This window comes from Nomascus leucogenys, chromosome 20 (assembly GCF_006542625.1).
Source record: "Nomascus leucogenys isolate Asia chromosome 20, Asia_NLE_v1, whole genome shotgun sequence".
In the NCBI taxonomy this organism is placed as follows: Eukaryota; Metazoa; Chordata; class Mammalia; order Primates; family Hylobatidae; genus Nomascus; species Nomascus leucogenys.
The window spans coordinates 82,940,754-82,958,279 of record NC_044400.1 but is presented as its reverse complement, the minus strand read 5'-3'; the positions used below and the strand labels follow the sequence as shown (position 1 = coordinate 82,958,279).

Below are 17,526 nucleotides of genomic sequence, written 5' to 3'. Positions count from 1 at the left end.
GGACTCTGGAACTGAGTACATTTCTATTGTTTGAAGACACCACCTCGTGATAATTTCCGCGGCAGCCGCAGGAGACTAATTCAGAGAAAGCCACAATAAGTTGCTGATGTATTTGGGTGGTGATGCAGAGAAAAGGAAGGGGTCAGGAATGACTACAGGCCTGGGGCTGCTCGGTTTGGGGTGGGAGGTGGCGTCTCAGGACAGGCTGGCGTAGCTGCTGTGGTGACACAGAGCAGAGGCTGTGTCAGGTCGTGGGGGGCCAATGGCAGCCTTGAGTATCCCACAGGTTGGCCGGGGATACGGACAGCACACCGGGGTTGGGGAGACTCAGCGAGCACGGGCTGCCTGGAGATCCATCAGGACACGGGGGGAAGGGAGAGGAGGAAATGGGGCAAGGCTTTTTGCTAAGTTTCTATCGTTTTGTTTGCTTTTCTGTGTAGCGAAGCAGAAAAGATGGGTGGTAGCTGGGGACGGAGCAGGCCGAGGAAGTCCTTGGATTTTCATGTGGAGGCGCAGCGGGAAGCCGCGGCGCGGTGGGGTGCAGGGGGCGGGGAAGAGGTTGGCCATTTCCCAGCGCGAGGCCGGTTCCTCCAGGGAAGTGTGAGGTTTTCGCTGTTGCTGCGGTGACCGTGCCTCTCAGAGCCCCCCAACCCCGCCACTCAGGCAGATGGGGCTGCTTCACGTCTTCCCCAGGGAGGAATCTGAAGAACTGTCTACATCATCAAGGAAACGCAAGTAAAACCCGCGTGGCCCCACGCGCACCCCGTAGAAGGGCCATAATCCCAAGCACTGACAACACGTTCGGGAAACGCCGGGGGCGCAGGTGCATTCCTGTGGGAAGCAGAACCGCAGTCCCTGCGGAGAACAGCTTGGCAGCTGCTGACAACACGAAACATACTCTTGGCGAACCACCCAGCAGCCACGCCCCCCAGGCATTTACCCAGAAATCTGCCCACACAAAAACCTGCACCCGGATGTCGATAGCAGCTTTCTTCATGATTACCACAACCTGGAAGCGACCGAGATGCCCTTCAGTAGATGAGTGGGTAAATAAACTGTGGTGCATCCGTACTGGAATATTACCCAGTACTGAAAAGGAATGAGCAGTCGGGCCAGGAGCAGGCACGGGGGAGAAAAATCAAGTCCCTGTTACTAAGTAGAGAAGGCCCTCTGGAAAGGCTGCAGGCCGTGCGACTCCAGCTCTGCAGCATGGCGCACTGGAAAAGGCAGAACCATCAGGAGGGGGCAGGGGCTTGGGGAGGGTAGTAGGAGCGGGCGGTCACAAGGCTCCTGGGCAGCGATGCTGCTGTTTGTCCACCTGTGGCTGTGCCACCAGGGCGACCTGACATCAGCTCTGGACTCGGTGGAGGTGACGTCAGTGCAGGTTCCTGGGTGGTGACTAACGTGCCCCCATGAAGGGTGTTGGTGGCCCGGGGTGGGGGGGGGGGCAAGGGGGATGGGAACTCCCTGTACCTTCCTCTCAATTTTGCTGTAAACCTTAAATTGTTCTTTAAAAAGTCTGTTTAATTTTTTTAAAAGACTGGGGAGCCCAGTGCATTTTTCCACTATGGTGAGAGGGAGGGACAGCCTGGACCGGAGGTAGGGCCTGGGGGGAGAGGGTGCCCCTGGAGGCTGCAGCCGTGGGAGGGGGCTGGTGTGGACCGGGCCTGGGTGGGATGGGGAGGGAAACGCTTCGGCCCTGTGGGCCTCTCAGGCGCCTGTGCCACCTGGGGAACCAGGGTGCCCGATTCCGGAGCTGTCAGGGCCGCTCATGGGGCTGCAAACCACCTCTTCCCGTTTCTCAGTATGGCAGGTGTAGTAGATAGGGTGTGATGGGGCCTGCCAAAACAAGAAGGGTTCAGGGGAGCCGCAGGCCAGATAGGGGCAAGATGGGAGCCCACCACCGCAAGGAGCTTGTGCCTGTGCCTGCACCCCCTGCAGAAATGTCATCCCCCTAACTGGCACGGGCCTGCCCTATAATATCTTATATGCTGCATTGGGTTTCCGTTTAGCTGTGAGGTAGGGACCACACCCCATGTCTAGGTTGCGAGGTAGGGATGGAGGAATAGTGAACCAGCCCCATCTCCCCAACTCCCCACCACCCCCATCTCTAGGCACGTTCTCGCATGATTGGGGGCGGGGGGGCCTGCAGATTTCACACCAGCATCAAGGTGGCCATGTCAGCGTGGGTTGGGCACCTCTCCGCTGCTAATCAGACCTCCTTATCCCCCAGCTGGACATTTTATGCAACGAGGAGATCCTGGGCAAGGACCACACACTCAAGTTCGTGGTTGTCACGAGGTGGAGATTCAAGGTGAGACACGTGATTTGATTTTCAGAGTCTGCTCTGAATGGCGGTGACTTTGCTGTGCATCTCTCATCTAAAATCTTAAATGACTCCGGCTGGGCACAGTGGCTCACGCCTGTAATCCTAGCACTTTGGGAGGCCAAGGTGGGTGGATCACAAGGTCAGGAGATCAAGAACATCCTGGCTAACACAGTGAAATCCCGTCTCTACTAAAAATAACAAAAAATTAGCCGGGCGTAGCGGTGGGTGCCTTTAGTCCCAGCTACTCAGGAGGCTGAGGCAAGAGAATGGCGTGAACCTGGGATGTGGAGCTTGCAGTGAGCCGAGATCGTGCCACTGCACTCCAGCCTGGGCGACAGAGCGAGACTCCGTCTCAAAAAAAAAAAAAAAAGTGATGACTCAGCTACAGAGATTGCTGTGAAACACAGTTCTGGTCTTTCTGAAATCATCAACCCCAGAGCCAGCTTGGAAGGTGCCAGCTGAGCTCCGAGGGGCCCAGGCCCTGGTGGGAAAGTGCTGAGGCCATGAGCAGAGGGTCCCCTGGGGCCTTTGGGCCCCTCTGAAGCAGGAAACCAATGGTGGAACCCTCCCACCTCAGCTGGTGCTGCTGCCTGGGGAGAGGGGGTGAGGAGCCAAGGCTGGCCTGGGGTTGGGCCAGAGGGTTTGAGGGAGAAAGGGGCAGGGGAATGGTGGCCAGGGCCACATCAGTTACAGGTGGCCACGGTGTGCACAGTGGTCACTGGGTCACCTGGGGCCAGGGGGGTGGGCACATGTCTTCCCAGCCCGTCTTCCCCCAGCAACTTGACGTTGCTCAGAACAGAAGGGTCTCTGTGTAGCCCGGCGTGTGGACTGTGTCTCATGGGACGCGATTCCTCAGTACCCTTCCGGATGAGGTAGGTCCGTCTCCTCGCCTCCACCCCTGCTAAGCAGGCACTGTGTGTTCTGTGTCTTCCAGAAGGCGCCGCTCCTGCTGCACTACAGACCCAAGATGGACTTGCTGTGAATGGCGCCACACAGCGCCCACAGACTGGGCCCTCGCACCCTTGGGTGCTCCCGGCTGCCGCGCTTAAGAAAGTTGCCTCTGGGTGTCATGTGGGCCAGACTTCTGAATAGAGAATATTTATAACTTTTGTATGAGAGAGAATTCACTCAACAAGACACTACCAGCACCACGTTTACAGAGGATGAAAACACTTCACAGTCTCCCAGAGCCGATCGTCCTCTCCCCACCCCAACCCGTGCTTCAGCCTCGCAGGGAGAGTGATGCTCCAGGCAACACGGTTCTGAGTCACCTTCTGACACGAGCTCCCTCTGCTTGCTTTCCACGTCTTGCAAATCTGAATTCACTTCAGTTTAGTTTATGAATTAGGTTTCATGATAAGCCTCAAGTGTAGTTGGACTTTTATTGAATCCTTCTTAAGTTATTGAAAAAATGTCTTTTCATGGTGAATGACAATATTTATGTTGCCTTTAGCTTCTTGAAGATTTAGAAGTTATATAAAAAATTAATTTAAAAGCAAACCAAAAGAGGTTTCCATTAACATTATGATTTAACCATTGTATTTAATTTCCCACCTTACGAAACACAACAGCAGCTCCCTGACTGGTTCGCCTTTCGTTGTGTGAGGTCGGCACTTGGACCCACTCGGAACTGCCACTCACCTGGGGCCGACACACCCAGCCCTGGAAACGGGGCCCCCAGACTCCACCAGGATGCAATTTCTGACACGCTCAGCAGGTAAACCAGAGGCCGTGTGACCAGCTCGGTGCTGGTTTACAGAACAATTCTTACTTCTAAAAATCACTTGTTCCCCCAAATTGTTGAGTGCCGCCATTTGGTTTCCTACATTTTCTTTCCCCGTTTTGATTTTGCTGGAGAGGCGGTGGTGGTTGGGATCCGAGCTCTCCTGGCGTCCGTGGGGAGGATTTGCTGGTGGTGGCTTCGGGCTCCTGCCCAGATGCACTCACTGCCCCCTCTGTCCACGGCCTCCCCTTCCCCTTCGCTGGTGGGAGGAGCTCGTGTGCTCCTTGGCCCCTTCCTGGAAGGGCGTTTTTCAGAGCTGCAGTGACAGGGTGAGCAGCTGAAGGGCTCGGAGGGAAGGCGGCCCCCGCGCTGCAGAAGCTGCATTTCAGCGGCAGCTGTGTTTCAGCCTAGGTTGGTTGCACCGTTAGCCCCTCTCCTCCCAGATGGTCATGTTTTTGTCACATTAGAGAATAAACTGCCACACACACATTTTTTTTTCCTTTAAAACAGTAACTTGGAAGTGTGGAAAGGCCAGAAGGAGCAGCAAGGGCTGTTTTCTGGAGCGGTTGAGGTGTTGTCCTGCAGTTGTCATTGTCTTCTTCACCGGGCTGTTCCCATTTATTTCCTGTGGAACTGAATCCCTCCTCCCTCCACGCCTTGGGAGCCCAGGTGGTCCCTGGCCACCATTCAGGCTTTCCAAGAAGCCAACCACCTTGGAGATTTTTTTTTCTTGAATTTTGCTCTGTTTTCTTCTGCTTCCTTTAGATAAAAAGCAGCTCAAGAGACCTCATCTTAGGGATGAGGAAAACATGCATATTAATTCCATCTGAGTGATTGTCAGTGTAAGGCCTTTTAAAACAAAAGCGAGTTCTTTGTTAGGAATTGGTCAAAATTCACCTCTTTCTTTAAGCCCGTCAACTCCCAGGACGGTTTGAGTTACTCAGTTACCTAAGCCTGCTATTCGTCCAAATCATTTTCTAGGGTCACTGTATAAGGGTCTATGAGTAGCTGTGTATGAATAAATATTACCTGTCTACCTCAAAATACACATACTGCTGAAGCATTCTGTGCAGCCGCGTGTTATCACAATGCAGTTTTCAGTGTAACGTTAGAACTTAGGCATTTTCCTGTGTGGCGGAATAAGAAAGGATTAAACAGTTAAAAGCCTCCAAATTCAAGTAAAATTAAATCACAGTTAAGATTAAACTGAATATCATTGTAATAATCTCATAATATATATTTGTAACTTTGTAGCTATCTTTGAAATCACTTGACTTTGCTATGGTGCTAAGCTGATATATTTAAATACACAGAGAGACGGGTGAGTGTGGTGTTGTCCCCAGCTGGTGGTGACCCTGCTTTTGTAACCGCGTTAACCTGACAAAACCTCAGCAGCAGAAGTCCCTATTTTTCTAGGAGTTCATCGTGCAGACAGTCTTCACTACAGGACTCGGCCCTGGGGCCTCTGCCTCTCGTCTGACCTTGCAGCCTTAGTCATCGGAGGCTGGAGGGCAATGGCCCCACCATCTGTGGAGCCTCTGGGCAGGCTTCTTTCCTTTCTGTCAAGCTCTCATTTCACAGAAAAAGGCTGAGTTTCATTTCTTCCAGCATGAAAGCCAGGATCGGTTAATGGTTGGATTCTATTAAGTTTTTTTTTTTTTTTAAACAGATGGAGTTACTGTGAAGAAGTTTTCACAACTATTTATGCTGGTAAAACAAATGCTGTTAAATCACCTTATGCGTCGTTTTCAACAGCAGTGGGGCTAATTACCCGGAATACGGTCTCACCGATGCAGTTTTCATGGAAATAGAAAATTCAAATAGAATATATAATATTGAATTTAAGATTTGGGGGGTTAAAAAAAGAAAACTTAACTTTATAAAATTATTTATTCTATTTTAAGCCTTCTATCATATTTTCCCATCCAATTGTTTGGTTTCAGTGGTCCAGCTTTATTTACAGGCATATAAAATGAGATTGTGAGATGTTTTGCAAGCTTCTTTTTACTTTGAGTAGCTTTTAATTTGTATGTTTTTGTTTTATGTGGATGAAGAGCATTTTTATGCTTTTGTGCAATAGGTTCCAACACGCATTTATTAGACATCTGTTTAAATCGTAATGTAGCATTTATTCTGCTAAATTGAAAGGGAACATAGATGGAATTCCAAAATATGTACATTCAGCTGTTTGGTTTTTCTTTTTTCATTGTTATTATTGTGAGAATGCTGTTATTGGGGTTGTGTGTGAGTGCCTGTCAGCCAGTGATGCCTCGGGCCGCACTGTGGGGACACCTCGGTCCTGCCTGGGTCCTGGTGCCTTGGAACCCACATGCTTGTGGCCAGGCCGCCCCGGGGCGGGGCCACGTGGCCTCAGACCATGAAAGCGAAGCTGCCCTGGCCCAAGCACTGCAGCTGCCTACACCCCCGGGCTTCACAGCCTTGCCTGTTTTCTCTGAACGGCAACAAAACGGCGTTCACAGCGATTCAAAGGGTGGCATTTGGGTTGGACGTTCTGGGTACCAGCCAACCTATTCCCACATTGTACGTGAATGTTTAATGTGCTCTCAAAACATGGAAAATAAGTTTAGTGCACATAGCTAAATCACAAAACATCCAATTTCTCTGTTTCCTCAGGAAGTCATTACTGCGCCACCACATCAGATGACCTTAACATGATCAATGTATTTCTCTGCCTTGACATTTAAATAAATTGAGATAAGTAGATTAGAAAATCATTCAAATGATACCATAATCTGTACAAATATTGTGTCCCCTGCCAGGCAGGGGACAGGGTGCGGGCAATGGCCACGTGGCCAAGGCCCCGCAGGAACGCGCCGAGGTCTCCCTCACCCTCCAGGTGTCCTTCGCACCCAACAGTGTGTCTGAGGAACGAACTGCAGTTTGAGCGTCTCCTGAGATGTGCGTAGCCTCCGTATAAATGTCCACCCCCATGGCTTAATTGCCTATCAGACACGTTTTCCCAGACGAAAGCAATGTTGGGTTAGGGGAAGACAGTGCAGCCACCCAGCCTTTACCAGCAGCGTACGGCAGACCAAGGCAGTCGAGGTGTGGAGGTGATCACGCAGATACATGTGTTTGACTGTTTAATTTGAAAGTTTACATTTTTTATGCTTTGTGTTGGTGTGTAATTTTTGTACTCTTGGTGGCTAGTTTTTGTCAAATCTTTTTTGGAATATTGCTTAAATGTTTTGATTTTATGATAGTGAAGCTTGTATTCAGTGTTTTGCCAATTAATATTATATGCTTGTAATAAAAGCAAAAGAAAAGCTTAAGTGAAAGTGTTTGTGGCTGGAAATGTATTACATGAATCATTTGTACAAGCATGAGAGATGACTTGCTCATGGGATGAGCAATGCTGTGGTTATTGGACGGACCACTCAGGCAGCCTGGCCGCACACACACTGGCCACACACGCATGCATGCTACATATGTGTGCGCTCAGACCACATGCCTGCACATATGTCCACATACCAGCCCACAGCTCCGTTCCTCACCCCAGGCCTCCCCACCCCCAGGTTAACCAGTGTCTCGATTTGCTCCAGGCAGCATTTGTAAACTGTCACCCTGGTTGCAAACCCTCATTTAAATTGGTCCACTATTTGCTACCAGAGTTTGGCCCAGAAACTTTGTAAAGCTCATTCAGTTTGTCTCCTTGCAGAAAGAGGTTGCTGCAGTTTGGAGCTGGTTATGCCAAGGAAAATACGGCTAAAAAAGAACTTACTGATTCCCGTAGGTGTGTCAACTGACAAATGAACCATCTCCCTACGACAATTTGCCACCCCTCCCCAAAAAAAGCACTATGGCCAAAATTTCAGTTTTTAAAGGTTAAATAATATTCAACAATTTTGAAACTCTTAAGAAAACTAGAATTGGAAGGAAAGGAGAATATGGCCAAAATTATATTCTCACAACCTAAAGCAGTAAACTTTAAAAACAGGTTCAGTCTTAGACTTCACTGACTTAGGCTGGGTGTAATGGCTCACACCTGTAATTCCAGCACTGTAGGAGGCCAAGGCAGGCTGATCACCTGAGGTCGGGAGTTCGAGACCAGCCTGGCTAATACGGTGAAATCCCGTCTCTACTAAAAAATATATAAATTAGCCGGGTGTGGTGGCAGGGGCCTGTAGTCCCAGCTACTCAGGAGGCTGAGGCAGGAGAATTGCTGGAACACAAGAGGCAGAGGTTGCAGTGAGCCAAGATCACGCCACTGTACTCCAGCGTGTGCTACAGAGCAAGACTCCATCTCAATTAAAAAAAAAAAAAAAGGACTTGGCCGGGTGCAGTGGCTCATGCCTGTAATCCCAGCACTTTGGAGGCTGAGGCGGGTGGATAACAAGGTCAAGAGATCGAGACCATCCTGGCCAGCATGGTGAAACACCATCTCTACTAAAAATATGAAAATTAGCCAGGCCTGATGGCATGCACCTGTAGTCCCAGGTACTCGAGAGGCTGAGGCAGGAGAATCACTTGAACCCAGGAGGTGGAGGTTGCAGTGAGCCGAGATCGCACTGCTGCACTCCAGCCTGGGCAACAGAGCAAGACCCCATCTCAAAAAAAAAAAAAAAAAAAAAAAGACTTCACTGACTTAAGGTGTATTTTACTTATTTTTGGCCAGTCCAACTGTCCATCTTAGAAATGTCAAGATATTGGCTGCAACTGTAAACGCACCAATCAGCGCCCTGTCAAAACAGACCACTGGGCTCTACCAATCAGCAGGATGTGGGTGGGGCCAGATAAGAGAATAAAAGCAGGCTGCCCGAGCCAGCAGTGGCAACCCGCTCGGGTCCCCTTCTACACTGTGGAAGCTTTGTTCTTTCACTCTTTGCAATAAATCTTGCTGTTGCTTACTCTTTGGGTCCACACTGCCTTTATGAGCTGTAACACCGGGAAGGTCTGCAGCTTCACTCCCGAAGCCAGCAAGACCACGAGCCCACTGGGAGGAATAAACAACTCCAGACGTGCCGCCTTAAGAGCTGTAACACTTACCACAAAGGTCTGCAGCTTCACTCCTGAGCCAGCGAGACCACGAACCCACCAGAAGGAAGAAACTCCGAACACATCTGAACATTAGAAGGAACGAACAACTCCAGATGCGCCACCTTTAGAGCTGTAACACTCACCGCGAGGGTCCACGGCTTCATTCTTGAAGTCAGTGAGACCAAGAACCCACCAATTCCAGACACATTTTGGCGACCACGAAGGGACTTTCGCCTATCGCCAAGCAGTGAGACAATCGCTGAGCGGTGAGACCATCGCCTATTGCCGAGCAGTGAGTACCATCGGACCCCTTTCGCTTGCTATTCTGTCCTATTTTTCCTTAGAATTTGGGAGCTAAATACCGGGCACCTGTCGGCCAGTTAAAGGCGACTAGCACGGCCACCAGACTAAAGACATGGATGTCAGGCTTTCTGGGAAAGGGCTCTCTAACAATCCCCAACTCTTTGGAGTTGGGACCGTTGGTTTGCCTAGAACCAGCTTCTGCTTTTCCTGTACTTCTGGGCTGAGCTGAGGGTCGACAGAGAGGAAAGCCATGCAGCTCCAGGGTCCCAACAACAAGTTCATTGACCCTGAGGCCATGAGCGGAACTCTCAAAAGCATGTCGCCCAAGTGAGACTCGCCCATCTATCCTATCTGTCCTGACCCTTGCCCCCTGGGTCCTAATGCCTGCTAGACAAACTTCCTCTCGCCTCTCTTCTCTGAGGTTAGTCCTGCTTCTAAAAATTGCTACCTGTCTCTGGTGCTTTTCTAGTTTCTCCTATAAGAATGATTTCTAGTATAAACTCCAGGACTCTGTTACCTTCCTTAGGCACCCGGGCTCACCAATCAGAAAGACACAATTTTTGCCCAAAGCCCCGTCGTAGTGGGGACTACCTGGAATTTTAAGATCCCTCCTCAGACCAATAGGCCTAACAAAAGCTATTCCTGAAGCTAGGATATGGGGAGCCTCAGAAACTGTATCCTTCCTAATCATATAAGTGAGGACAAACGGTGTCACTCTTCCAACCCTGGAGATCCCTTCCCTCCCTCAGGGTATGGCCCTCCACTTCATTCTTGGGGCATAACATCTTATAGGAAAGGGGTAAAGTCCCAATACTAACAGGAGAATGCTTAGGACTCTAACAGGTTTTTGAGAATGCATCGGTAAGGGCCACTAAATCCGATTTTTCTCGGTCAGTCCTCCTTGTGGTCTAGGAGGACAGGCAAGGATGCAGGTTTTTGAGAATGCATCAGTAAGGACCACTAAATCCAACCTTCCTCAGTCCTCCATGTGGTCTGGGAGCAAAACTAGTGTTTCTGCTGCTGCGTCGGTGAGCGCAACTATTCCGATCAGCAGGGTCCAGGGACCATTGCAGGTTCTTGGGCAAGGGGAGAAACAAAACAAACCAAAATCTCAGGTGGTTTTGTCTTTCAGATGGGAAACACTCAGGCATCAACAGGCTCACCCTTGAAATGCATCCTAAGCCATTGGGACCAATTTGACCCACAAACCCTGAAAAAGAGGCGGCTTATTTTTTTCTGCACTACAGCTTGGCCCCAATATTCTCTCTGATGGGGAAAAATGGCCACCTGAGGGAAGTACAAATTACAATACTATCCTGCAGCTTGATCTTTTCTGTAAGAGGGAAGGCAAATGGAGTGAAATACCTTATGTCCAAGCTTTCTTTTCATTGAGGGAGAATACACACCTATGCAAAGCTTACAATATACATCCCACAGGAAGACCTCTCAGCTTACCCCTATATCCTAGTCTCCCTATAGCTCCCCTTCCTATTAATGATAATCCTCCTCTAATCTCCCCTGCCTAGAAGGTAATAAGCAAAGAAATCTCCAAAGGACCACAAAAACCCCCGGGTTATCGGTTATGTCCCTTTCAAGCTGTAGGGGGAGGGGAATTTGGCCCAACCCGGCTACCTGTCCCCTTCTCCTCTCTGATTTAAAGCAGATCAAAGCAGACCTGGGGAAGTTTTCAGATGATCCTGATAGGTATATAGATGTCCTACGGGGTCTAGGACAATCCTTTGACCTCACTTGGAAGGATGTCATGCTACTGTTAGATCAAACCCTGGCCTTTAATGAAAAGAATGCGGCTTTAGCTGCAGCCCGAAGAGTTTGGAGATACCTGGTATCTTATTCAAGTAAATGATAGAATGACAGCCAAAGAAAGGGACAAATTCCCTAATGGTCAGCAAGTCATCCCCAGTATGGATCCCCACTGGGACCTTGACTCAGATCATGGGGACTGGAGTCGTAAACATCTGTTGACCTGTGTCCTAGAATTACTAAGGAGAATTAGAAAAAAGCCCATGAATTATTCAATGATGTCCACCATAACTCAGGGAAAGGAAGAAAATCCTTCTGCCTTCCTCGAGCGGCTACAAGAGGCCTTGAGAAAATATACTCCCCTGTCACCCAAATCATTAGAGGGTCAATTGATTCTAAAAGATAAGTTTATTACCCAATCAGCCGCAAATATCAGGAGAAAGCTCCAAAAGCAAGCCCTGGGCCCTGAACAAAATCTAGAGGCATTATTAAACCTGACAACCTCGGTGTTCTGTAATAGGGACCAAGAGGAACAGGCCCAAAAGGAAAAGCGAGATCAGAGAAAGGCCACAGCCTTAGTCATGGCCCTCAGACAAACAAACCTTGGTGGTTCAGAGAGGACAGAAAACGGAGCAGGCCAATCACCTGGTAGGGCTTGTTATCAGTGTGGTTTACTAGGACACTTTAAAAAAGATTGTCCAATGAGAAACAAGCTACTCCCTCGTCCATGTCCACTATGCCGAGGCAATCACTGGAAGGTGCACTGCCCCAGAGGACGAAGGTTCCCTGGGCCAGAAGCCCCCAACCAGATGACCCAACAACAGGACTGAGGGTGCCCGGGGCAAGCGCCAGCTCATGTCATCACCCTCACTGAGCCCCGGGTATGTTTAACTATTGAGGGCCAGGAAATTGACTTCCTCCTGGACACTGGCGCAGCCTTCTCAGTGTTAATCTCCTGTCCTGGATGACTGTCCTCAAGGTCCGTTACCATCCGAGTAATCCTGGGACAGCCTGTAACCAGGTATTTCTCCCACCTTCTCAGTTGTAATTGGGAGACTTTGCTCTTTTCACATGCCTTTCTTCTTATGCCTGAAAGTCCCACACCCTTATTAGGGAGGGATGTATTAGCCAAGACTCGAGCTATTATCTACATGAATATGGGGAACAAGTTACCCATTTGTTGTCCCCTACTTGAGGAGGGAATCAACCCTGAAATCTGGGCATTGGAAGGACAATTTGGAAGGGCAAAAAATGCCCACCCAGTCCAAATCAGGTTAAAAGATCCCACCACTTTTCCTTATCAAAGGCAATATCCCTTCAGGCCTGAAGCTCATAAAGGATTACAGAATATTGTTAAACATTTAAAAGCTCAAGGCTTAGTGAGGAAATGCAGCAGTCCCTGCAACACCCCAATTCTAGGAGTACAAAAACCGAACGGTCAGTGGAGACTAGTGCAAGATCTTAGACTCATTAATGAGGCAGTAATTCCACTATATCCAGTTGTACCCAACCCCTATATCCTGCTCTCTCAAATACCAGAGGAAGCAGAATGGTTCAGTGTTCTGGACCTCAAGGATGCCTTCTTCTATATTCCCCTGCAGTGACTCCCAGTTTCTCTTTGCCTTTGAGGATCCCACAGAGCACACGTCCCAACTTACGTGGACGGTCCTGCCCCAAGGGTTTAGGGATCGCCCTCATCTGTTTGGTCAGGCACTGGCCCAAGATCTAGGCCACTTCTCAAGTCCAGGCACTCTGGTCCTTCAATATGTGGATGATTTACTTTTGGCTACCAGTTTGGAAGCCTCGTGCCAGCAGGCTATTCTAGATCTCTTGAACTTTCTTGCTAATCAAGGGTACAAAGTGTCTAGGTTGAAGGCCCAGCTTTGCCTACAGCAGGTCAAATATCTAGGCTTAATCTTAGCCAGAGGGACCAGGGCCCTCAGCAAGGAACAAATACAGCCTATACTGGCTTATCCTCACCCTAAGACATTAAAACAGTTGAGGGGGTTCCTTGGAATTACCGGCTTTTGCCAACTATGGATCCCCAGATACAGCGAGATAGCCAGGCCCCTCTATACTCCAATCAAGGAAACCCAGAGGGCAAATACTCATCTAGTCGAATGGGAACCAGAGACAGAAACAGCCTTCAAAACCTTAAAGCAGGCCCTAGTACAAGCTCCAGCTTTAAGCCTTCCCACGGGACAGAACTTCTGTTTATACGTCACAGAGAGAGCCGGGATAGCTCTTGGAGTCCTTACTCAGGCTCGTGGGACAACCCCACAACCAGTGGCATACCTAAGTAAGGAAATTGATGTAGTAGCAAAAGGCTGGCCTCACTGTTTAAGGGTAGTTGCAGCAGTGGCCGTCTTAGCATCAGAGGCTATCAAAATAATACAAGAAAAGATCTCACTATCTGGACTACTCATGATGTAAATGACATACTAGGTGCAAAAGGAAGTTTATGGCTACCAGACAACTGCCTAGATACCAGGTGCTACTCCTTGAGGAACTGGTGCTTCAAATACGCACATGCGTGGCCCTCACCCCTGCCACTTTTCCCCCAGAGGATGGGGAACCAATTGAGCATGACTGCCAACAAATTATAGTCCACTTACGCCGCCCGAGATGATCTCTTAGAAGTCCCCTTAACTAATCCTGACCTTAACCTATATACCGATGGAAGTTCATTTGTGGAGAATGGGATACGAAGGGCAGGTTACGCCATAGTTAGTGATGTAACCATACCTGAAAGTAAGCCTCTTCCCCCAGGGACCAGTGCCCAGTTAGCAGAACTAGTGGCAGTTACCCGAGCCTTAGAACTGGGAAAGGGAAAAAGAACAAATGTGTATACAGATAGCAAGCATGCTTATCTAATCCTACATGCCCATGCTGCAGTATGGAAAGAGAGGGAGTTCCTAACCTCTGGGGGAACCCCCATTAAATACCACAGGGAAGTTATGGAGTTACTGCACATGGTGCAGGAGCCCAAAGATGTGGGAATCTTACACTGACAAAGCCATCAAATGGGAAGGAGAGGGGAGAACAACAGCATAAGCAGCTGGCAGAGGCAGCAGAAAGGAAAGAAAGAGACAGGAAGTCAAAGAAAGAGACAGAGAGGAAGAGACAAAGAAGAAGTCAAAGAGAGAAAGAGAGAGATGGAAGTAGTAAAGAAAAAACAGTGTACCCTATTCCTTTAAAAGCCAGGGTAAATTTCTGTCTACCCAGCCAAGGCTTATTCTGCTTACGTGGATCTTCAACCCATATCTGCCTCTCAGACAGTTTGCAAGAAATAACGAAATCTATCCTTACTTTACAATCCCAAATAGACTCTTTGGCAGCAGTGACTCCCCAAAACTGCTGAGGCCTAGACCTCCTCACTGCTGAGAAAGGAGGACTCTGCACCTTCTTAGGGGAAAAGTGTTGTTTTTACACTAACCAGTCGGGGTTAGTACAAGATGCCGCCCGGCGTTTACAGGAAAAGGCTTCTGAAATTAGACAACGGCTTTCAAATTCTTATACCAAACTCTGGAGTTCGGCAACATGGCTTCTCCTCTTTCTAGGTCCCGTGGCAGCCATCTTGCTGTTACTCACCTTAGGGTCCTGTATTTTTAACCTTCTTGTCAAATTTGTTTCCTCTAGAATTGAGGCCATCAAGCTACAGATGGTCTTACAAATGGAACCCCAAATGAGTTCAACTAACAACTTCTACCGAGGACCCCTGGACTGACCCACTGGCACTTCCCCTGGCCTAGAGAATTCACCTCTGAAGGACACTATAACTGCAGGGCCCCTTCTTCACCCCTATCCAGCAGGAAGTAGCTAGAGCAGTCATTGACCAAATTCCCAACAGCAGTTGGGGTGTCCTGTTTAGAGGGGGGATTGAGAGGTGACAGTGTGCTGGCAGTCCTCACAGCCCTCGCTTGCTCTCGGCGCCTCCTCTGCCTGGGCTCCCACTTTGGCGGCGCTTGAGGAGCCCTTCAGCCCACCGCTGCACTGTGGGAGCCCCTTTCTGGGCTGGCCAAGACCAGAGCCAGCTCCCTCAGCTTGCAGGGAGGTGTGGAGGGAGAGGCGCCAGCAGGAAATGGGGCTGCACATGGCGTTTGAGGGCCAGCTGGAGTTCCAGGTGGGCGTGGACTTGGCGGGCCCTGCACTCGGAGAAGCCAGCCAGCCCTGCCGGCCCTGGGCAATGAGGGGCTTAGCACCCGGGCCAGCGGCTGCAGAGGGTGTACTGGGTCCCCTAGCAGTGCCAGCCCACTGGCGCTGTGCTCAATTTCTCACCGGGCCTTAGCTGCCTTCCCGCAGGGCAGGGCTTGGGACCTGCAGCCCACCATGCCTGAGCCTCCCACCCCCTCCGTGGGCTCCTGTGCGGCCCGAGCCTCCCCGACGAACGCCACCCCCTGCTCCACGGTGCCCAGTCCCGTCGACCACCCAAGGGCTGAGGAGTGCGAGCACGTGGCACGGGACTGGCGGGCAGCTCCACCTGCAGCCCCGTTGCAGGATCCACTGGGTGAAGCCAGCTGGGCTCCTGAGTCTGGTGGGGATGTGGAGAACATTTTTTTTTTTTTTTTTGCACACAAAACAATAAACATTTTCTAAAAGTACATACAAACAAAAAGATGCATATCAAACATATTAGGAAGGTTGCACATGGGAAGATGGGGAATAGAAATGGGGGGTGGGAATTAAAGAAAATAAATGAGAGAGGGACTTTGTATGGATCAATGATAATAAGTCAATCCTCTATTTGACAAAGAAGAAGAAGGAAGAGGAAGAAAAAGCAAGTGGGATAACGGATCAGAAAGGGAGGAAAATAGAAAAATTTAGAGTATGACTCCAGGGTAGACCTGTTTTGTTGTCGCTTGGTTGGTTTGTTGGTTTTATTTTTCATATGTTTTGCCATGTTGGCCAGGCTGGTCTCGAACTCCTAGCCTCAAGTGATCAACCCGCCTCGGCCTCCCAGAGTACTGGAACTACAGGCGTGAGCCACTACGTCCAGCCCCCACATTGCTTCCGGCCTCTGTGGTAGACCTCCCAGACGGGGCAACCGGGCAGAGGCGCTCCGGGATGTGGAGAACATTTATATCTAGCTCAGGGATGGTAAATACACCAATCAGCACCCTGTGTCTAGCTCAGGGTTTTTGAATGCACCAATCGACACTCTGTATCTAGCTGCTCTGGTGGGGCCTTGGAGAACCTTTATGTCTAGCTCAGGGATTGTAAATACACCAATCGGCACCCTGTATCTAGCTCAGGGTTTGTGAATGCACCAATTGACATTCTGTATCTAGCTACTCTGGTGGGGCCTTGGAGAACCTTTGTGTCTAGCTCAGGGATTGTAAACGCACCAATCAGCGCCCTGTCAAAACAGACCACTCGGCTCTACCAATCAGCAGGACATGGGTGGGGCCAGATAAGAGAATAAAAGCAGGCTGCCTGAGCCAGCAGTGGCAACCTGCTCAGGTCCCCTTCCACACGGTGGAAGCTTTGTTCTTTTGCTCTTTGCAATAAATCTTGGTGCTGCTCACTCTTTGGGTCCACACTGCCTTTATGAGCTGTAAAACTTACCACAATGGTCTGCAGCTTCACTCCGGAAGCCATCGAGATCATGAACCCACTGGGAGGAACGAACAACTCCAGACGTGCTGCCATAAGAGCTGTAACACTAACCACGAAGGTCTGCAGCTTCACTCTTGAGCCAGCGAGACCACAAACCCACCAGAAGGAAGAAACTCTGAACACATCCGAACATCAGAACGAACAAACTCTAGATACGCCACCTTTAAGAACTGTAACACTCACCACGAGGGTCTGCGGCTTCATTCTTGAAGTCAGTGAGACCAAGAACCCACCAATTCCGGACACAGTAGGACGGACCCCCTTTATGGTGTGGTTTTTTTCTTCTTTTTTTGGAGACAGGGTCTCACTCTGTTACCCAGGCTGGAGTGCAGTGGTGCAGTCATGGCTCACTGTAACCTTGGGCTCCTGGGCTCAAGCCATACTCCCACCTCAGCCTCCAGAGTAGCTGGGACTACAGGCACCACCACGCCCAGCTAATTTTTTATTTTTGTAGAGATGGGGTTTTGCCATGTTGCCCAGGCTCGTGTCAAACTGAACTCAAGCAATCTGCCCACCTCGGTTTCCCAAAGTGCTGGGATTATGGCAGGAGCCTCCACGCTGGCCCTTTTATTGTGTGTGTGTGTGTGTGTGTGTGTGTGTGTGTGTGTGTGTGTGAGAGAGAGAGAGAGAGAGTACCATTCTGTCACCCAGGCTGGAATGCAGTGGAGCAATCTTGGCTCACCACCAACTTCCACCTCCCAGGCCTAAGCAATTCTCCTGTCTCAGCTTCCCGAGTAGCTAGGATTACAGGCACCCACCACCACGCCCAGCTAATTTTTGTATTTTTAGTAGAGAT

The 17,526-nt window shown here is 49.8% G+C and overlaps 1 protein-coding gene across 1 annotated transcript in view; it reads left to right on the top strand.

Annotated features, from left to right (window-relative positions):
• The window catches only part of PCGF3 (polycomb group ring finger 3), a 59,860-nt gene extending 52,515 nt beyond the window's left edge, over nt 1-7,345 (top strand). Inside the window, 2 exon segments of the mRNA XM_030801471.1 lie at nt 2,234-2,314; nt 3,264-7,345. Of these exon segments, the coding sequence (XP_030657331.1) occupies nt 2,234-2,314; nt 3,264-3,311 (129 nt within the window). The 3' untranslated portion in view covers nt 3,312-7,345.
• Nucleotides 7,346-17,526: the final 10,181 nt, after the last annotated feature.